This window comes from Primulina huaijiensis, chromosome 1 (assembly GCF_012295235.1).
Source record: "Primulina huaijiensis isolate GDHJ02 chromosome 1, ASM1229523v2, whole genome shotgun sequence".
In the NCBI taxonomy this organism is placed as follows: Eukaryota; Viridiplantae; Streptophyta; class Magnoliopsida; order Lamiales; family Gesneriaceae; genus Primulina; species Primulina huaijiensis.
Window position 1 is genome coordinate 3,643,659 of NC_133306.1, and position 22,016 is coordinate 3,665,674.

Consider the following 22,016-nt stretch of genomic DNA (forward strand, 5'->3'; position numbering starts at 1 on the left):
TAGCTCAATGGTTTCACCCTCTTCCGGATTATCCGGTTCCTCGGGTTCGATCCTTCCTCACCGCGTGTGTTGTAATCAAAAAAAAAATTATAGTTACACTGTTTGTGAGATGGGCCCTCAATTTTAACCATCAACGAGTTCATCAACTTGAATGTTATTGATCCGTCTATTTTAAATTTAGCATGTCATTGAAAATTTATTTTTTAAGAAAAATATAAGACAAAACCAAAAAAGTCATATTCCTGAAAATTCAAAATTAGGTTAAAAAAAAACATTAATTCTTTACATCTTTTATCATATGTTAATACTTTTTTTTATTGAATAGTTTTAGTGAGACAATCTCATTTATTTATATCTGTGAAACGGGTCGATCTAATTTATATTTAAAGTCAAAAGTAATATTTTGACATTAGAAATAATATATTTATATAAATCGGTCTGTGAAACGGTCTCATAAGAATTTTTGCAATATTTTTAAATTTTTTTTCTAAACCATTACAAACTATAAATAAAATATATTTTTATCTATTACTATTATTAATAATCTGGATAATAATCATTCTAACTTCTGTAGGCTTTCCAGTAATAGGAATATCCGCGAGAACTCTTACCCATATCTTTGATGTTTGATCAAGGTTTTTTTAAATTTTATGGTTTCAAATTGAAATATGACTCCTCATTAATTTTTACAATTACGATATTGCTCATATTTGAACGTAAATCAAATTAATTACAAAAAAGAATGCACAAGCATGCGCGAGTACACGGGCATGAATAACAAGCGGATGACAATCTATTGCACTAACATCTCTTAACATTGAACCAAGTGGACAACATTCCGGGGGTATCGGAGAATTAAACTGTCAAAACTTATTAAAAAATATTAACTCGTTTAGAGTAATAATAATTAATGGTATGTATCTAAATTTATTGATTTTTTTCATCAACGTATCCTTTACAAAGTACAACGTTGTATATAAACGAGAAGATAAAGGCATAAAGCTAAGCAAATTTAGAACAACTAAGAGCTGCCTTCCCATAACGTGCTTTCCATGGATTTGGAATCCATTGGATTATATTTGCCTGTAATTAAATATATAAAAACATTATTATAATCATAAACTTTAATTTATTGACAACAAAAAAAAACATTAATGATTATTATAAATCGTATACCTGTAACGAAGTACTGCTGGTTGAAAGCATTCGGCAGATATTGTTGAGGAAGAATCAAAGAAGAGTCATTCTGTTTTTCGGGTCTTATAAATTTGTTCGAATCTTGAATATTATGTGCAGAATCATTATAGCTGAAGGGGTAAAAATCCATCACAGAATTCCCGTTTATGTGAATATTATTCATAGAACTATTATTATCGACGTTGTTGTCGCTCGCAACCTTGTTATTATTCCATCCCGTTAGCCCTTGCGTTGGTTTGTAAACTAAACTCCCTTGAGTACTGATGGGGAGTTGGCGAAATTGGTTTTTGTATAGCCTAAGCTCTTCACATACTCTTCGGTAGTCGGCGTAGGGGCCAAGCACAGGGTCTTTTTGCCTGCACAAGGCTTCCCATACGAGTGAATCCACGGCTATCTTCCGATCTTCCTCCTTGAGATTCGTCACGATTTTCGTCACATTACTCACGCCAAATACCTTGTGAACGGCCTGGAATTCAAGGGCTTTAGTCGATGGGAAAAATGGTGCCAATATACACTTGTCAGTGCATTTCTTCCTCTGATGCTTGCACGATGAGCATGCAGATGTTGTGTTTGTAGTTCTTTGCATGATTATCACTACATAAAATTGATCCCTAAAAAATAAAATTTTAATAAGGTTTCATATATATATGTGAGAAAGATTAATGATGTAATAAGGAATCTAATTAATAAAAAAAAATTTGCAACGCATTTAAATACTTGTTAGTTTGGATAAAGAATGAAAAGAGTGCCAATATAGATATAAGGCATAACAAGTAGAAGACTGGTAGTGGTCCAGAAATTGTTTAATAGAGAGCATGAAAAGATAGTCAATTCATTAAAGCTAAACTTCTTTTTCTTAGTTGTAGGTAACTCACATGAAGAGCAACCAATTGAAGTTTTAAATTATATGAGTTGTGGCCTTGATTTATTAAATTTTTGTTGAATCTATATCAATATCAATATCAATGTATTTGGATTTAAGAAATAAGCATTTTAAACTTTTTATATATACGGGAAAATAATTACATTTTTGGTCATGCAATGTGCACTTTTTTCTCGTTGGTCTTGGTAACAATGAATTTGCATTTTTAGTCATGCATTTAACTTATATTTTTTCCATTTTTGGACATGTTAAGGTGAATTTACATTTTTAGTCATGTAATTTATATTTTTTTTCTATTTTTGGTCCCGCTGATGGTGAATTTACATTTTTATTCATGTAACTTTTTTTTTTTTTATGGACGTGGATGTTGACATAGATTTTTGGAAGAAAAGTTACATATCTGTCATGATTTTTTAGAATATTATTTGGTAAGAAACTCGACAGACTCCGGTTAAAAAAATGACCAAAAATTAAAAAAAAAAACATCAAAGTTACATGACTACAATTGCAAATACACTTTAACTGAACAAAAAAATAAACAAACATGTAAGTTATATAACTTAAAATGCAATGTTAATTAGAACTTGAAACTTCAGAAAATGATATGGACTTCATTGCTGAATAATGTTGTTAAACAAGATTAGCTTAAACATTAATTAATTTTTCGATTATATTGCCTATATATTATGAAATGTGTGCATGTGATTCTTTTGATAAAATAATTTTGTACAAAACAATTCAATTTTTGATTTATAAATGCTATTAAGTTATATCTAAATTAATTTGTTTTTCAGTCATACTTAAGACTAAGTGCTTAAATATTTTGAGTCACGATGTATTATGTTAAATATAATATAATATTTGATGGGTTATGACTCAATGTTTATTTAGCCTACTAAATTGAGTTCAAACTCTTTTTGCTAAAAATAATATTGTTAGCTACATCAATATTAAAATATTTTTGTAAATTATGAGATAATGGTTAAAAAGATGGGATTCAACTGAAGATAAAAATATACAAACAATTTTTTAAGAAAATAACTAAATAATCGTATTTATCTTATGTGAGCATGAAATTTTTTTCCAAAGTCCAAACTTGTAATTTTAATGAGTCAATCTTTGTAAGACGGTATCATGAATCTTTATCTGTGAGACGGGTCAACCCTACCAATATTCACAATAAAAAGTAATATCATTAGTATAAAAAGTAATATTTTTTCATGAATGATCCAAATAAAATATCCGTCTCATAAAATACGAGACCTTCTCATACAATTTTTTATCTTATTTTAATAGAGAAAGCACCGACATCTACTTTCGTTTAATAAACGTATTCTTTATATATAGATTTAGATAGAAAATAAATTACACATGTTTAAAAGACATCAACTCATCTTTTAAACATGTGTAATTATACATTAAATTTGCGAGAGAGAGTACGAGATTTAAGTCTCAAGTAGAACTAACTCGACTCACCACTAAAAATAATGAATAAAAATGTTGTGAAACAGTATCATAAATTTATTTTTATTAGACAGATCAATCGAATCAATACTTAAAATAAAAAATAATATTTTTAATATAAAAAAATATTTTTTCATAAATTAATTCAAATTAAATATATATTTTCACAAAATTGATATATGAGATCGTTAAGCGAAAAAAATTATACATGTGATTGGTGGCATTTTCACTTAAAATGTATCATGATTTTAGAAAAAAATATAAATCTAAATTATTAATTTTAAAACTCTGATTTCAACTTGACTGGTAGCGCACTCACCTCCGAAGGGAACACCCGCTGCTCTCTTCTCCGGCACAAGATGAGCAGCTGGGGCTGCCCCTCGTGAAATTTTTCCACGGGTTTCTGCTGGTGCAGTCCTGGATTCTGTAAAATCAGCGAAGATCAATAATTGTCGCTGCTAACCCATATGGCGGCTTTTGCTCTTTGTCTGTTCCTTTTTTCTGTCTGCATACAAGTCCCTTGTTCCTCGTCTTCTTCGCATGGGATTCATCCCTTAGGTCAATTTTTCTCTCCTTTTGTTGTCTCCCTCTAAACGCACACTTACAAGACATATATGAGGTTTTTGCTTAAATTGTAGCATTGGTGTTCGCGATTTCAGATGAAAAGTACTACCATGGAGATTTCATCAAATGTAAAGATGGGTCCAAATCCTTTTCCAGAGATCGTCTCAATGACAACTTCTGCGATTGCTTAGATGGAACCGATGAACCTGGTTACTTCTTTCCCCCGAAAAGTTTAATTCCTGTTTTTGTTTCCCAAATTTTGTTTGTTTGTTTGGATAGTGGGTTTCCGTTTCTTAACTTGCAGGTGACACAAGTGCCAAAAATTTAGTGAGGTACGAACTAATTGGCGGAGGAATTCGTTGATAACATTAATTCACTTACGAAAAAGAAACAGAATTTGACGATCAAAGGGAAAATTTAAGCGTATAGTCTACTATCATCCCTTCTCTTAGAATATTAAATAGAATGGGAATTTAAAAGGAAAGAGGAGTTACTTAAGCAAAGGAAAAAACGTCCATAAACCCCCTCTTGCAATATAGTATAGACCAATATATGAGTATAGATAGCGCAAATTATGATGTATCAATTAGTTAGTCGAAGCTATTACCTGTATGGAACTCGTATACAGTACATATCATATAACACTAGCCACCAGGCAAATGGGTCCATTCATTTGTGGGCATATAGATTACGTTCTTCATATTAAAAAAATTCACATGTTTTTCATAAATTAAAATTTTTTCTTAATATTTAAGAATAGATCAGACGATAGTTTTATACAGTGAAAACATTTAAAATGTCCATGAGTATACCCTTTTTAATCATAAAACATTGAAATGGCCTTGTTACAAACATTATTGTCTCTAGGTTTTGGGATGATGACAAAAACTTAGAAGTGAGTACGTTTCGTGTTATAGTCTTTTTAGATAGGACTATGCTCTGGTATTGAAGGTATTGGTATCAAGGGGGATCCGGTTGATTATGCCTACTGGAAGTTTCCTTTGAAGGTAATAGAGATGATGTGACTTCGAGGTTATCTTTCGGACATGGCTGAGGACTAAATTGTTTATGCTGAATCAAAGTTGAGATTACAGGCTTTTAGAAGGATTGCGGTGGAGGCTAGTGATCCTAGACTCTAATCTCTGCAATAAGGATAAAACAAGGCAACTAACCCGTGATACCTTTTGGCTTTTTGAAATGCTAAAATTACATATTTATTAGCAGAGGTTTGGGGATTATCGGGACAGTCGCTGCCGTATTTTCAAGTTTTGAAATCCGACCATTGAAAAAATTGCCTGTGAATACACAAGTTTGTCAAACATCGAGGCTACTGAAAGTTTAATCAATCAAACTCAATGGGTAATTGCCTTCACCTCTTCATAAACAAAACAATGCGGACTCTTTGGACTTCAAAAATCAGTTTTTTGAGGTTACTTTGGTTTTTCACTCACTTTGCATATTGAGGTTCTTAAATAAAAGTTAACAATCATCGAGTCAGGCGTGAATCCAAAATTTTTCTTACTGGTTGACTGGTTGTATAGGATAATCTTTGTTAACGGTTTAAAATATTGGAGTCCAAGTGGTGGTCTGTGTATCCTAGTTGTCCAGTCATGTGGTTCCAAGTGGTTTTGACAATTGATAGCATATTCTTATATTGTTTCAGACTTCAGTGGTTTCGACTTGTATTGTTTAAAGATTATTTAGTGGATTCTTACTGGAAAAAAAGAAATGAGTGTTTGTAAGCACTTTTGAGCCGTCCAAACCATATAAAGTTTTGTTGCATTGGGCTCACTCTACTAATCTTATTATGGCAACACTTCACTGATTATTCTTTTAGTCTAAAATAATTTTTGGGCATCAAATGCGAGGGTTAGAACTCTGAGCATAAATTTTCACTTGATTAATACCAAGTCTTTATGCTCGGACATATTAACAAAAGAAGAAAAGGGTGCACAGAATATCTATGTGCATGACTTTTTGGAAGGTGGTAGGTGCTTTATGAACCTCAGTATCATACTCTTTATTTTTTCGCAAGCTGCATGATTTTGATTTGAATGCCCTTGAGAAAGTCATCCACTGATTAGCTCTTTTGGCCTTTCATTTTGAATATGCAGGAACTTCTGCATGCCCAGCTGGTAAATTCTACTGCAGAAATGCAGGAAGTACTCCAAGATTCTTATTTTCATCTCGTGTGAATGACGATATTTGTGGTGAGTGGTAGTTTGAGTTAAAAGTTTTCTGAATATAACATCATGTAAGCGACAATACAAGTCCTTGAAGTGAAAAAAACCAAAAACCAAGCTACAAGATAAGTTATTAGATGCATAATACTTGAAATTTAATGCAAATCGTTCATGAATAACTTTGATGGATTTACAGTTTTGTCTTTATTTAGTCAAAGATTTGTCAGTCCATATTCTATATGCATTTGGATTACATTAGACTTGGGTGCGAGGTGTCTTTGACATGAACTACCTAGTAGCGCTTTTTCTTGTATTGCATAATTCTCATCCCCAATTTCCATGCCCAAGCACTCCTCTTTGATTGAGAGTGTCACATCAGTAAGTGACCATGCAAAGAAGTACAATATTTGTCCTAGCCCTCATTTTTCCCTACAAGTCATAGAATTTTTTTATAGCAAACTGATGAACGTTAATTAGTTTTGTTTGTCGTGTGCATAATCAATTTAAATTATGTTTTTGAAGTATAAGGTTTACAATTTACTTTTTCCTGTTATTTTAGATTGTTGTGATGGGAGTGACGAATATGATGGAACTGCAATCTGTCCCAACACCTGCGTCATGGGTGGAAATATTGTTTACCAAACAAGAGATTACGACTCATTTGGTAATTCAAGAAAAAGTAAACCTGGGATTAATACGGAGGACTCGACACATAAACTTAGAGGTACATGTTTGAGTGGTATCAAGTTGCATTTAAATAATTTTATGACGGTGATCAGTAAGATACAATTCCAGGTTTGAAGGCTTTGGTCTGGCTCCAGCTGGGTTTTGTTGTTTTTTTTGTGACCTTTCGACTATTTTGCAAACGTAGAGCCAGAAGAAGAACTCATTGAATGGGTTCATCGCTGGAATCTTTCTCTAAACTTGGTATACTATCCTTCATCTCTTTGTATTTACTCGTTTTTTTGTTAAAGTAAGTATTATTTGACATAACCCTTAATTGATAGGGTATTCACTTGACTTTGGATTCTGAAAATCGGTTTAATGAGTGTAGGTTATGTAGAGCCCAATTAAGTAAATTGTGACTGAAATACTGCAAATGAAAATTGTTCTCTTACAATCAGTCAAGAAGCCAGATAAAGATCTTTAGCTATGACTCCTGATGGATTAAATGCCCCTTTGATATCTTGATTGTGACTGCAACATTGGTATTGTTTTAGACGATGTTTCATCATCTTTTTTCAGTACTTTGATGCTATTGTCGCTTGTTTTCTTATGTAATAGAGAGGTAAATGACTCTTGTTTGTAATTCCTAAAATATATACTTTTCATTCATCCAAAAGCATTAGATAAATTATTATAACACAATTTGAAGCAGGTATGCGACATCAATTCCATTTCCTTTCGGGGATTCTTAGGGAATGGACATCTCACGCGCCTTGACGACCATAGGAGATTTGGTTCAACTGAGGGGTATGATGTATAATTAAGACTGGACCTAGGAAGAGCCGACCGAGGTTAGTCGCCACCTGAAATAACAACATATTACTTAGTAATTTATACTTCTATGAAATATAACTTGTTACTTGAAAATATTATAATAAGTGGTGGTATCAGCTTCGTACCGGAATTGGTGTGAATATGTACATGAGCATAATGGTTGAAGCAACTGCTTTAAACTAATGTTTACTGTGATTTTGGATTGAGAAATTTAATTCTTTGAATGAATTTATATAGGTGCATTTAAAATAACGAATAAATATAAGTAGGTTTGGTTTGATTTGATTTGACTTATTATTCCGTTAAAATGCAAAAGTTATGCGATTGTATGTTAAAATATCTAACTTAAAATAAAGAAAAATGCAAAAAAGCAAATACCAAACGTGGTTAAACCAACTCAAATCGCAATTCTAGTTGGGTTTATAAAAGATGATAAACCGAAATAGATGGTTTTAGATTTTTTTAAAAAAAATTTTATTTTTGCCATCCTAATGCAATCGAAAGAATTCCCATGATTTAGAATCAAATACCGCAAAGAGTTTGCAATGTTTGGTTCCCTCGGTTTGGTGGGCATTGTTCTTCTATTTTCCTGAACTTTGGCATCCCATTTGTATTTTCTTTCGGGGTATCATGGTTCCCCTTGACAAAACGTAACTTATGACTTAAAAGACACTGTTTTGCTCGTGGAAGCCGGAGAGGATGATGAATGATGTATGATAAATCAATATATAAAAACAACATAATGATTTATAACTTTTAACTTTTTGGAGAATGTGATCTTATCATTATATAAAATAAGGATATATATTATTCCACAAGTGGCTTCAAATTATAAATCACGATTAGTGGCTTCAAAAAGATAAATAAATGATCAATGTCCAATTTCAAGTAGTTACACTGAAATAGGGGAAACAGCATAGAATAAGAGATGCCCTACATGTGGATACCATTTGGGAGGCAATGGTCACATGAGGACGCACTATCACCTTTCATCCATCCTCATCTTCCCTGCTATAATCCTCCGTCTCTCTTTTTCTATTTCTTCCCCTCATAGCTCAAGCCTTGGAACATGGCATCGACCGCCACATTATGTTCATGAATTCCATTAGGACAATTTTTTTTTTTTTTGGACATCATAAATCTTTTATGTGGACGTTATCCTTTTAGTTGAAATGTTCATTATTTAAATGTCTCAAAATTTGATAGTTTCAGTTTTCCAGTGAGACAATCGATAAAAGTTCTTTTAAATATCATATAATATGCCCACTTTGATTACATACGTTTGGTATATTTGGAAAGGATTTTTTGTTTACTGTAATATATCTCTCTGTAACACCTCAACTATCACGTTACTTGCAGTGTGCATGTGTATGACAATCCTTCCCCTAATAATTGTGTGTGTGTGTGTGTGTGTGTGTGTGTGTGTGTATATATAAGTGATTTAAAAATTAGTTGGTTGGGTTTGCTAGCTAGCTACAAATGGAAAAAGTGAATGAAATATTGGAAGATGGATCACATGGCATGCCCTCTTGTGGGAACCAACTTTAGTGCATTGCAAAGCATCACTTTGATGGTCATGGGAAAAAAGATGTCAATGATCACGTTACTTGTAGTGTGTACATATAATATATACACATGTATGCACGGAAATTTACAATTTTTGTCATATATATTTGTTTTTTTTTTTGCGATTATTGTTTAATATCGATTATGTCGTCAAATTTTAGTCATAACTATTTTTTGTTCCTTTTTATATTATATAGTTTCAATCATTTTCCACATGGTACCACGTTGTTGACGTGTGCGATGTCTCATCAGAAAAAAAATACAAAAATTTAAAGATATATGACTAAAATTCAATTTTGACCATATAGAGCTGATCAAGTTTGTGAAAAGACATATTCTTTTCTAAAGAGGTGTTTTTATTAGTTTAGGTATAAGCTCCTCCAGAAGAGAGCACATGGTGTTAGATTAAAGCATGGGAATGCTGAGTGCAAATAGACTAAACAAGTGCATGTACCTTATTGCAGCCTTTCTTCATAAATACGAAGCAATATCATTAGGTTTTGCTCATAAAAATCGTATTTTCAAATTCCCATTAAAATATTTAACTTCTAGTAATTAGAATCAATAATAAAATATCATTTTTAGGTTAAAACAATATAAAATATGTATTTTTTTAAAAAAAAATAAAATAAAACATGCTATTACTAAATTGTTTATAAGCAAAATAAGGTTGGAATACACAGAAGGCATGCACGTGGTTTCTGGCTACTTTTCCAGTAAATATGGTTGGGTCTCAACTTCTGCATGATCTGTTCCTAGCTGTCCTAATCTTCCCATGTGACCCCACCTTCATTCACACAATATTAATTCCATTTGCTTTATTATCAACTGAAATATATTATATTTTATACATTCCATATATCATACAAGAAGTGGTAAAAAATTTTGTTGATATTATAACTTCATACTTAGGAAATGTTTATAGAGAATGTAATTAGACCAAAAGTGAAATTNTATGTATGTATGTATGTATTTTAATTTATTTAAGGGCTTACTGGGGTGATGCTATGCTACACCAGTTCAACGGATTTAGATCTTCTGCTGTGGCTGAAAACACAGCACATGGTGATGTGCACTTTTTATACGAGATGATCAGTTGATCATCTAATGGACTTCGCATAGTGTCAGATAAATTTGAAAAATTGTCAGACGAAACGAGGTGATCATCATCTCAGATAAAAAAAGCACAACAGTGCTGTGTTTTGAGTCACAACAGATGATCCAAATCCAAGTTCAACACTGATTCAAGGAATGTACTCCATTGAATGGGTTACATCCGGTTGAGCATTAAAGTGTGTGTGTATATATATAAAGTAATTCTAGCATATATTTTGTCATTAATTTTCGAGAGTGTGTGTATTATAATATGTTATTGCGCTGCTGTGTGAACTTTCCGATGGTTTGGTTCTTATTATGCTAGATTATATATACTTGATACCGATACCATATGTGTTTGCCTAGTTCTAGCTAACATGGCGCAGTTGCCTCCAAAAGTGCCGAGCATGACACAGAATTGGCCTCAATTTTCGCCGCAAAGCATGTCAAATGATCACAACTTATCAATAAACAATCTCACCTCAAACCCTTCGTGGAATATCGATGAGTTTCTCAACTACTCATCGGTTCGTCGCGGATCACACCGGAGGTCTGCCAGCGACTCCGTCGCGTTTCTTGATCCGCCGATAGTCGAAGAATGCAGGAGGCAATCATCAATAGTACCAAATGGGAGCATTGATCTGATCAACACCAGTGATGATATCGGTTGTGACGAGTTCGAAAGATTCGACGATGAGCAGTTCATGTCCATGTTCACCGACGAGGCGGGGCCCACGATGTCGTGCTCGAACCCTTCGTCTCCATCGCCGTCTGATCATAACAGCATGGATGACGATGTGAAGAAACTAGGTCCGTCGTCCCGTCATCTGAAGCCTAAGAGTGAGCCCGAGGAAGTGCAAAGCTCATGCAAATCCAACGAGCTCAACGCCGAGCACACTCCAGATAATTCAAATGAGAAGATTTTTGATCCAAAAAGGATTAAGAGGTGCTCATCATGATCATGCTAGCTAGCTAGTTATCTCTTGCATATAAATTAATTAAAATTCAAATCCCAATTGACATTTTTGCATGAAAAATATAAAAGCAACTCGAAATCAAAATCATTGCTTAATTCTTTATCATCATCATCATCAGAATTCTTGCCAATCGGCAATCTGCTCAAAGGTCAAGAGTCAGGAAACTACAGTACGTATCCGAGCTAGAACGCAGTGTTACTTCCCTTCAAGTATGTTAACATCTATTCTTTACTTTAAGTTTCGTATAATAATGCATGATTTACATATATTATTTAAAATCAAGCATATAATTAATTTTATGAAACTCATGTGAAGGCTGAAGTTTCAGTGTTGTCCCCGAGGGTAGCTTTTCTGGACCACCAGCGCCTGGTACTAAATGTTGACAACAGTGTTCTCAAGCAAAGAATTGCAGCTTTAGCCCAAGATAAAGTTTTTAAAGAAGGTAAATATATGTCATTTTTTTTTAAAAAAAATTTATACATATATACGATTGTCAAAAACTTTAAGCAATAAATTTTGCAAGATAATAATTATGGAAATGAAATCATTGTTAGGAGCTCTCTCTCAGTCATAGAATCAGATCATGTGCATGGTCCCAAGTCACTGCTCGCGCGAGATGTTTAATTGTTAAGTAAATTCTTCATCGATCCGTATAAAAAAATTAGGCAGGCATCATTATATATATAGCCTTTCTAATTCCTTTGTATTTATTTTGAATATATAGCCCATCAAGAAGCGTTGAAAAGAGAGATTGAGAGGCTGAGGCTAATATATTGTGAACAAAATATAAAGAACATGGAAAACTCTAACGTGCCACTGCCGAAATCACCGCCGAGGACTGCTGATACTAACCGTGCTTCTGATATTGAGCAACTAGTTAACTGATCGAAGTTTTAAGGTATGTTTATGTTTCTTTTTATTTTTATTTTTTAAATTTCACATATTTAAATTAATTCGAATGAAAGACAAGTAAATTGGGGAAAAAATGAAAGAAAACGTTTTAGATTTTAAGAAATTTCGGTCATTTTTCATCGTGAATGTTGATATGAGATTACATGCGTCAACGTCATATTCAAGCTTTGTCGCTAATGACAATCATCGATCATGCAGGATCATCATCATATGTAACTCAGCTTGCTTGATATTCATGAGAGGTGAAATTACTCAATGAGAAGGCTTAATTTAATTTATTTTCGTTTTTTTTAATCCTGGGTTCGGGGAAATTCCCCATTTTTCCCCTTTATCGTGATCTATTTTTTTTTCTTTTTAAATTTAATTTGGATGACTGTGTTTTATTTATTTATTTATCGTGGTCTATTTTTTTTTCTTTTTAAATTTAATTTGGATGAGTGTTGTTTTTTTATTTATTAATCTTTGTTTGCCAGTCTTCATTTACTATATTGATAGTGGATTTTTCTTGGTGATCAGTGTCTGTCTATTGCACCTTTTTCAGTATTTTTTCGCCTGCACTGGTGCATGTATGCCTTTGTATTCTTTAAGAAATGAAACAAAGAATTCTTCGTGAATATTCATTCATCTTTACTATAAAAAATAATACATTATTACAATCAGACAATTTATATTCATATTTTGGGGGAAAACCAAAATGATCCCTAACTTTTAATCCAAATTTAAAAAATCCTAAGATTTTGATTTTCTTCAATATCGTTATATTCCCCACGAGCCTGTCAGAAGGGCTACTAAATAATGAATACCATCAAGATATACAAGGTTCTAACGCAGTAAAACGAACGGCTCAAATGGCCTACAAGTTGCACAACAATAATAGCAGACCAAATTCCGGAGCATTTTCACACCAAAGCAAAAGTGCATCTTAGCAAATTGTACAGGACAAAAGGAAATGTTTCAGCTTAGAAATCATTCAATCGGATGAGGCGTTGAAACTTCATCTACTTTGTCATCAGCTGGCGTTGAAACTTCATCTACTTTGTCTTCAGTTGGTTGAACATTTCGAGTTCCATAGGATTGAATGAGTTCTTTAGCGGCCGCCTCGACATCTGTCAACTTCTTATCAAGAATATTGATTTTATCCACGTATGCATTAAACTCATGCATACATTGCTCTTCTGCCTCCTTCAACTTTTGTTCCACAAGTAAACAGTTCATATTATACTCCTCCTGCTTCTGGCGTATCTTCTCTATTTCGGTTGTGCTCAACATAAGACCCCCAGGTCCAGCATCCTTGTATGTCGGCTCTTCAGTAAGTTGAACGGTCTGCCTGTACTCTGCAAATGTCTTACGGGTTTCTTTCAAAGCCTTGCGGTAACCATCGATGACACTCTCCGCTAGATATAATTCACGCTCCAGGCGATAAATCAGCCCGTCTTTCTTTTGCATCTCTTCCATTCTACTCTTGTGCAAATGTTCCATCAGGGCATCCCGTTTCTGCAACTCATTGAGCAAGATCTGTTGATTCATATTTACCTGTTCCAGTGCTTGTTCCCTCTCTTCATACAACATCCTAGTTTTTCCCACCAGTTGCTGAATTTCTTCCACACAGGTATGAAAATCTACAGGTTTATGGTTCCAGGAATCATTGATCCTCAATCTCTTGTTGCTATCATCGAGTGAATCGTGGCCCATATCAGTGTCATGTTCAATAACCCTTTTACCCGAGGTGTTAAAGAAAGATGGGCTAGGATCCATGCACCGCATATCATCCCTAGTAATATCCACCGAAGATGGGCCATGAAGCCGCTCCTGTGAATTAAAGGCAACCTGGTTTGCTTCCATGGCTTGAAGAAAATTACCCGTGAGCCCTTCAGCATCAAGATCATTAACAGCAGGAAAAACATCAAATCCCTGATCACCGCCATCCCCTTCTGTCTCCTCTACGTCATCTTCTTTGCCATCCTCCAGGTTGTCAAAGCCTTGACCATTTTCGTCCTCAAGGTTTTCAAAGCCTTCACCATCTTCCATGCTACAAGGTTGTAAGAAATGCTCTCCCAGATTGTTCTTCCCACGTAAAAGCCACTGTCCTTGCTCCTTGCCCACCTCCTCCGGATCTTCATCATCAACATCATCTTCATCATCACCACCACCACCACCATCACCATCACCATCACCATCACCATCACCATCGTCCTTGCATTTCTCAACATTTGTCGTTTCAACATCAGTCATCTCAAGATCTTGCATAATTACTTCCTTCCCACCATCTTGTCCAAGGGTCAGTTCAATGCTCGGCGCCTCCACAACATAACTTTTTTCACCCTGATCATCCAATATTGAATTACCGGCCATCACATTCTCCTCATTGATTTCTTTTTCTTCTCCCATAGTTTCCGCTTCCACCTCCACCTTTTCAGCCACCAGATCCTCCTGCCTTGTGAACACCGTCTCACGCTGAAACTTCAACAAGTACTGCAAATGCGATGCATAGTAGCAATCCCCCAACTGATCCCCCTGCTTCAGCTCATTCTCCACCATGAACCTAAACAATCCAGCCCAGTCCACCTTCTCAGGTTGTCCACCCTTTATCAAACTTAACCAATTCATAACCGGGTTCGGTGTTATCCACGCGTCTTCGTGCAAAAGAACCCAATCCGACACAAACTCCAGAATGAACCCTATTGAATCGTCCGACACATCCTCAACATCCAACACCACAGCTTCCACCCCACCCACATTGGCCTTCTTTTTTGAAGGCAGCTTGAACGCACGAGCAAAGTCACCCCTAATGAAAGAAATGCGGTGACCATCCACGTAACCACACTGCAATTTGGGATCATAACTAACAACCAACTGCCCAATCAAGTCCACCCTTATATTCCTATCGAAATCAATGTGAACGAAATCCCACAGGCCAAGCTTCTTCAAAAGCTTCTCATGCTTGGAAAAATCAAGAATCTTTATGGGTATGAAGGGAATGGGATTAAAGTTTACCTTCAAAGATTCTAACTTTCTCAGGATGGACCGCTGTTTTCTCAGGTTGGGCTTAGCCTTCTTTCGCTTGTTCGGTCCTCGCCGAGGGTTTAAGTTGTCGGAGGGTGATGCGAGAGTGACACCGGAAACTGACACGTGGGGGTCAACAATAGGCGGGACGACATCGAGATTCATACCCATTTGAATTAATGGGTTTTGGGGGGTTTCTTGTTCTTCCCCCTCTTCTTCTTCTTCTTCTTCTTGTTCTTCCGGTTCTTCCACTTGCTCTTGTTCTTGTTCTTCTCCTTCCCCCTCTTCACCGTCAGGATTTGATGGTGGGTCGGGTTGATTAGGGGTTTCTCGAGTTAGGTTCAGCGAGAGAGGATCCTCGCCGGATTCATCGATCTGTTGCTGCTTTACAGGTCCTGGGCAGTGCGAGGGACGGGACATGTTTCGTTCGCTGTGCAACCACAGACGATTACACTTTGAAGCAGACAAGTGAAAAGACTACTCGAACTGCAGAATTAATTCATTTTTTTTTGGGTAAGAAAATTTAATTTAATGCTCCTTTAGTTTGGGTTGGCCCAATCTAGGAGGGCTGGGCCAGCCCGTTCGTTTTAATCTTATTTATTTTTAAGTTTTTTGATATTTGTAAAAAGTTTACTTATATAGCTTAAATAAGTCATTAAAATTAAAATTGAAATTTTGTGTTTTTAAATTATAAACTTTATTTTATTTATATTTTATTACTTTTAATCTTAAAATGTTACAAGTTTTAAATTTAAATAAGTCATTAAATTGAAATTTTGTGTTTTTAAAATTATAAACTTTATTTTATTTATATTTTATTATTTCTCTTTATTTTATTACTTCTAATATTAAATTATTACAAATTTTAAATTCTAAGTTATGCTTTATTTTAATGAATCATTACCCTAGACATAGGAAAGTCATAAAATTTTATTGACTTACGTAATTGAAATTAATTATGAGTATTTTAATAATTAATTTTTTTTTTATTAAGTTTTCATAATGATAAGTAATAATAAGTTCAGAATGAAAATTCTCAAATATTTGATGAAACTGACTATTTACATGACTAAAAAAATGGAACCTATTTTTGACCTATCAAATGATATATTAAATATATTAATAAAAAATATTCCACAAGTATTTTTTTTATATTAAATATGTTATATGAAAATTACTAAATTTAATTTTTTTCAAAAAATATTTATTTCTTTTTAATTTTTTCCCCATCTATAATATGTTATTTGTTTCACAAATAATTTTCTACTTCAATTTTATTTTATCTTTTAAACGCTAATTTAATTTTGCAAATTTTATAAATAAAATCACACTTAACTTGGTTACTTATATAAATCTTTGTATACGTACATATTACACTCTCATAAATCTAATAGAACAATTAATTGGAATTTTAATGTTTAATAACTAATAGATAATCACAAACGGTTCCTAAAAACGTAATTCAACCAATCATTTTAAAATGACGTGTTCAGTTGATCCGATCAGTCAAACTCAAATTTACTGACAAATTTTAAATTCAATCTATATCAAGTTTAATATTTTCAAAAATAATTATAACAGATTTTAAATACACTCGTTATAAATGTTATTTGAAATTCATATGTCGTATCCCTCTCAGATCAAAATAATCTATCTAAAAGTTGCATCTTAAATGGTAAAATATAATAATGATTTATACATCCTTTTTTGGGTTACCCAATGCAAAATTAACTTATCAACGTCTCATCTATATCTATATCTTCTATATATAAATAATCTTCCTAATAGAGACAAAAAGAAATCATATTTTTTTTATCTTTAAAATGATGTAAATCTTATATTTTGTTCTTTTTTATTCGTTTAGTCTTTTAATAATTTTTAAAATTATTATTTGACACTCATATAAATATAATCAATTCAAAATAATAGTACGATATTTCATTAATTTTTAGAACCATAATATTTTTTTATTTGAATATATATTAAATTAATTTAAAAAATATTGTACACACACATCACACACGAGTGCGCTAGTGTCAATCAAAAGTGGGTTTCGACTCTCAACTTCGTGACTTAAACTTCCTTATAACCACATTTTTACATGTTTACTATAACACTCCAAATTCGATTATTATCTCCATTGCTCCAAGAAGAGTATTTCAATCGTGTTTATGTTCTCACTCGTATGCACTATAAGAAACTTATCAGAGGGTTACCCATGCTATCATTACCCAAGACAAACACGTTTAATCTTGGAGTTCTTATGCGATAAGTTACCGAAAAGAAGATGCACCTTCTTAACATGAGTGATACAAATCAAATATTTAAGCACTCGTCAACTGCACATTCCCATGCATGAACAGTTTTGGAATCTATCTCTTTCCGGTGTAAGATTGATTCATTCATATTCTCTTCACCTAGAAGCCCGCCAAAGAGATGTTCATTATCCGTGCAATCTTATGACACCGACGATCACCTCCCGTCCTCTTCGGCCTCGGACCTAACATGCCCATTAGCTTTCGCTTGCTTCGTCCACGAACCACACCGTCCTAGGAGAGGCCGGCACTGATACCAATTGTAACACCCCCATATTCGACGGCTGTCTCTACTGTATCAAGACGACTCTTTCCAGCGTACTTATGTCCTCACTTGGACACACACCTAAGAAACTTCTCAGAGAGTCATACATCCATAATTGCCTCAAGACAAGCACATTTAATCTTGGAGTTTTTATGTAATAAACTACTGAGAAGAAGATGTAATTTTTTAATATGATTAGTATCAATCAAATCTTTTAAGGAACTCCTCAACTGCACATTCTCATACTGAACAGTTTTGGAATCCCTCTCTTTTCGGTATAAGATCGGTTTATTCATGTTTCTTTCGCCTAAAAATCTGTCAGGAGCCAATCATTGCCCGTACAAACTCATGACACCAACAATCACCCATCGTCTTCTTCAACCTCGAGCCTCGTATTTACCCTCAAATGCATTAACACACGTGATGGTTTCTTCTCTCTCCTGACCTTTATATTATTTTTAAAGTTCTTACCCACTTTTTCATTATTTCTTCTTTCTTCCACTATGTAAACTACTAAATATAAAAAATATTCAAATTCTTTCCAATAAATTAATATAATTAACTAAAATATTTTTTTAACAAAATAATGAACATAATTACACTAAGTTTTAAAATTAAATAAAATAAAATGAGTTTTTTCTTAATTATATAAAATTTAGTAGTAAAATTTTAATAAGTTGATTTAAAACATTTTTAATGAGACATTATCCAATAATAAATATTTAAATTCGAGAGACTGTTATCGATATTTATAAATAGACTTTCCATTTTATATTTTGAAAAACAAAAATTATATAGTTTGTTGATTTTAATTTGAGAATACATTAAAAGTATATTTAATCCAACAATTATTTCATTAAATGAGTAAAGTTATATCAAGAAAAACTAGGTTATTCGAGAGATGCAATATTATTTAATGAATTTTATGATTTTTTTTTTAAAAAAAATGTAATTTTTGTGTTTTTTTATTTAAATAATACAACAAATTATAAATTTTACCACAGTAACAAATTAAGAAATTACAACCCCCAAATCCGACTTGAATTATAATATATGATATATTTTTTTTAAATTTAGGGGTTCTCCAACATTCTAAATCTAAACTAGTAAAAAATCGAAGTTCAATGTAGTCACACAATGAGAGGCACCCGAGTGGGTACCTGAGTCGGGAAAGAGAAACCAGTTCTGTTATCAACAACCATGGTGTCCCGTGTCAGACCCGACATAGAGTATGGAGTGCGAGATTTTCAAGGTCAGTTGTCACGTAATGAGAGGCACCCAAGTCGAGCAGCCAATTGGTAGGGGTAGGGATAGTCGAAGGATGAGAGACTTTGTGAGCCTGTGGGTAAAGCACTAATGGATAAGGAGCTTGAATCTCACTGTCATGTACTGCCCGACATCTAGCCCCCATACCAGCCATGCTTGACAAATGAATTCCTAGAATTCGGCTAGATTTTTTTGAGTCATCACCCACATGCATGCATACCTTTTTCATTTTGAGGTGATCCTGGTGAAATAGATGAGTTGGGTCGGATGATCTACAGGATCTGCTATCAATATAGTAAAGGAAAAGCGAACCAAACGTCTGGGTCAAAAGCTTGCTTCTTGGGGTGGATACAAGGATCTGCAACCAAGAAAGTAACCACGTGAATGGGCACTGGAGGGGTGTCCGGGGTGACCACTCCGATGCTTAAGTCAGTGAAGGACTCAAGCTAATAACCAATGTAACCAAGTGGTGATTATGAAATTGGTGTGGAGGGTGGGAAGTAAATGAACAATAACTGAGAGCATTCAATGTATGAATAGATAGTAAATGCAGAGAATGAACCTGATATTTATAGTAGATGATGTAATGGTGACCTCGTTCTTTGTGCTGATCATTAATTATAGTAAGGCGGCTAATTATACCATATTGTTCTGACATGTCAAATCTCATACTAGTCACATCCAGCCCACCTGATTTTGTCAACCACTTGCATTGGTGTCAGAGATAGGTCGGCTGCACACACTCTACTTTATCGGCGCAATTAAATGCAGCACTCATATCGAAGTGGCCTGGGTAAAATGTCTTTCAGGGAACCACTTGAGGGCCAGGGCATCCAATGGCCCGGGAAGGCGATGCTCCGGGTGTTCAGTGGCTCGGCCTTTTGACTGGCCTCTTTTACAAATTCTCCAAACCGTACCTTCAACGTCCCGAGCGACTTAAGATCCGGTTTTCCAATCGGGTCGTCGTCTTATTGACCCGGGAATAGTCTATCCTCCTGACCCGGTCATTATCCATGGCTCGGGCATGGAAGATGCGAAACCTGTTGAACAGGTCAGTGGAGTGGGGAGTTGGAGGAAGAAAATTTTGGTTTTTCATTCCTTCAAGGAAGAAGGGATGTCTGTCAAGAATCGGTATTTCATCCGGGCCATAAAAGAAAAGACCCCGTCATTAAACCGGCAGGAATAGAAAAAATGGAAGATGTGGGAGTTGATGGGTAGATTTTTCATACGGAAAAGAATAAAGATGGCCGCCATGATCCTAAAGGCGTTCGGGTGGAAATGGTTAATCGGAAGCCCGAAGAACCGGGCAATCCCCTCGAAAAAGTGATGGATGGGGAATCGAAGACCACTCTTAAGTTGTTCTATGAAAAAGGTTTGATAGCCTGGGGGTGGGGTGTCCGGGTGATCATTTGGCCGGGGTATCTTAATCTTGTGGTTGGAAGGGATTGACCCTAGCGACCTAATTTCATCAGAAGACTCGGGGCGAAGGGTAGAGGTTACTGAAGAAAACCATAGGGGCCCTGCTACCTTCTCTTTTCCTTTAACCTAGGTACCGGCAGGCCGAGAGGAAGAAGTGTGGGTTTTTTGTTGTGGGATAAGTCGGGAAGAAGGAATAAGAATGTCTGTGGGGATGTGAACAGAATTTTCATAAAGAGTCGGGGAGTTATCATGCGAACGACCCCTGACATTTTTACCAGAACTTGAAGAAGTAGAGTTTGACATATTGACTAAAAAAGAGAGTTGAGAAACTTACGAGAAGCAGGGAAAGAACGTAAATGGTAAGAGTAAAGATCGGCGGAGAAGAGGGTTGCGCGTCGGAAAGCTTGAGAGAGAAAATTGCAAGAGTTTGGCCGCCTTTTTGAATTTGAAAATGATTTTGGAAAAACTCTCGTGCTACTATATATAGGTGGTAGGAAGTGATCTTGATCGTCGATGGGAGGACACGTGTACGACACAGATATGCCTCGAAAGTTGTGTCGGGCAGTCGAAAAGATGTGCACAGATATCGAGGCATTGCAATGATTCCTTTCAGAAATCGAAGAGCTTCGTTACATGTCATAAGTCTTAAGGCTTACGTCAACAATCGATAATGCAACGTCAGGTGGTTCCCCGAAAGGCATTTTACCCAAGCCACTTCGATATGAGTGCTGCATTTAATTGCGCCGATAAAGTAGAGTGTGTGCAGCCTACCTATCTCTGACACCAATGCAAGTGGGTGACAAAATCAGGTGGGCTGGATCTGACTAATATGAGATTCGACATGTCAGAACAATAGGGTATAATCAGCCGTCCTACTGTAATTAATTATCAGCATAAAGAACGAGGTCAGCATTACATACTCTACTATAAATATCAGGTTCCTTCTCTGCATTTACTATCTATTCATACATTGAATGCTCTTACTTATTGTTCATTTACTTCCCACCCTCCACACCAATTTCACAATCACCACTTGGTTACATTGGGTTTTAGCTTGAGTCCTTCACTGACTTAAGCATCAGAGTGGTCACGCCGGACACCCCTCCGGTGCCCTTTCACGTGGTTACTTTCTTGGTTACAGATCCTCTTATCCACCCTAAGAAGCAAGATTTTGACCCAGAAGTTTGGTTCTCTGTTCCTTTACTATATTGATAGCAGATCCGGTAGAGCATCCGACCCGACTCATCCATTTCACCTGGATCGCATCACATTTCATGATTCTCGCAGAGTGTTTTAGCCTCCATCATAAAACATTATTTTTCTAGAATTCTAGCACCGCTGAGCAATAGAATATTGAATGACAAGTCGAATCTACATAATTATGGCAAAGCGAGCACCAGCCTGAGA

At 34.8% G+C, this 22,016-nt stretch overlaps 4 protein-coding genes across 15 annotated transcripts; 2 read left to right on the forward strand and 2 right to left on the reverse strand.

The window, feature by feature from the left end:
• Positions 1-1,021: 1,021 nt before the first annotated feature.
• Positions 1,022-1,783, reverse strand: LOC140983117 (LOB domain-containing protein 2). Its single transcript, XM_073450067.1, has 2 exons — positions 1,177-1,783; positions 1,022-1,083 (listed from the first exon to the last, which is right to left on the reverse strand). The coding sequence occupies exons 1-2, from the start codon at positions 1,781-1,783 to the stop codon at positions 1,022-1,024; spliced, it is 669 nt and encodes a 222-aa protein (XP_073306168.1).
• A 2,035-nt stretch (positions 1,784-3,818) lies between these two features.
• LOC140977921 (glucosidase 2 subunit beta) lies at positions 3,819-8,001 on the forward strand. 10 transcript variants are annotated; one of them, XR_012175502.1, is made up of 6 exons: positions 3,819-4,102; positions 4,204-4,317; positions 6,223-6,318; positions 6,851-7,015; positions 7,163-7,579; positions 7,670-8,001. XR_012175502.1 is itself a non-coding variant. In XM_073442623.1 (6 exons), exons 1-6 carry the CDS (start codon positions 4,012-4,014, stop codon positions 7,775-7,777), a joined length of 633 nt encoding a protein of 210 aa, XP_073298724.1. In that variant the 5' UTR covers positions 3,819-4,011; the 3' UTR covers positions 7,778-8,001. The 10 variants fall into 10 exon arrangements, 7 of the variants coding, with proteins under 7 accessions (XP_073298724.1, XP_073298725.1, XP_073298770.1 ...); XR_012175504.1 differs by having other exon boundaries at positions 7,163-7,499; positions 7,667-8,001; XR_012175503.1 differs by having other exon boundaries at positions 7,163-7,499.
• Positions 8,002-10,716: 2,715 nt separating this feature from the next.
• On the forward strand, positions 10,717-12,957 carry LOC140977995 (basic leucine zipper 34). Its single transcript, XM_073442709.1, has 5 exons — positions 10,717-11,398; positions 11,548-11,638; positions 11,745-11,871; positions 12,154-12,327; positions 12,540-12,957. The coding sequence occupies exons 1-4, from the start codon at positions 10,830-10,832 to the stop codon at positions 12,312-12,314; spliced, it is 948 nt and encodes a 315-aa protein (XP_073298810.1). The 5' UTR covers positions 10,717-10,829; the 3' UTR covers positions 12,315-12,327; positions 12,540-12,957.
• Positions 12,958-13,154: 197 nt separating this feature from the next.
• LOC140977977 (uncharacterized) lies at positions 13,155-15,825 on the reverse strand. 3 transcript variants are annotated; one of them, XM_073442697.1, is made up of 2 exons: positions 14,495-15,825; positions 13,155-14,455 (listed from the first exon to the last, which is right to left on the reverse strand). In XM_073442697.1, exons 1-2 carry the CDS (start codon positions 15,762-15,764, stop codon positions 13,308-13,310), a joined length of 2,418 nt encoding a protein of 805 aa, XP_073298798.1. In that variant the 5' UTR covers positions 15,765-15,825; the 3' UTR covers positions 13,155-13,307. The 3 variants fall into 3 exon arrangements, with proteins under 3 accessions (XP_073298798.1, XP_073298789.1, XP_073298781.1); XM_073442688.1 differs by having other exon boundaries at positions 14,489-15,825; XM_073442680.1 differs by having other exon boundaries at positions 13,155-15,825.
• Between the last annotated feature and the right edge of the window lie 6,191 nt (positions 15,826-22,016).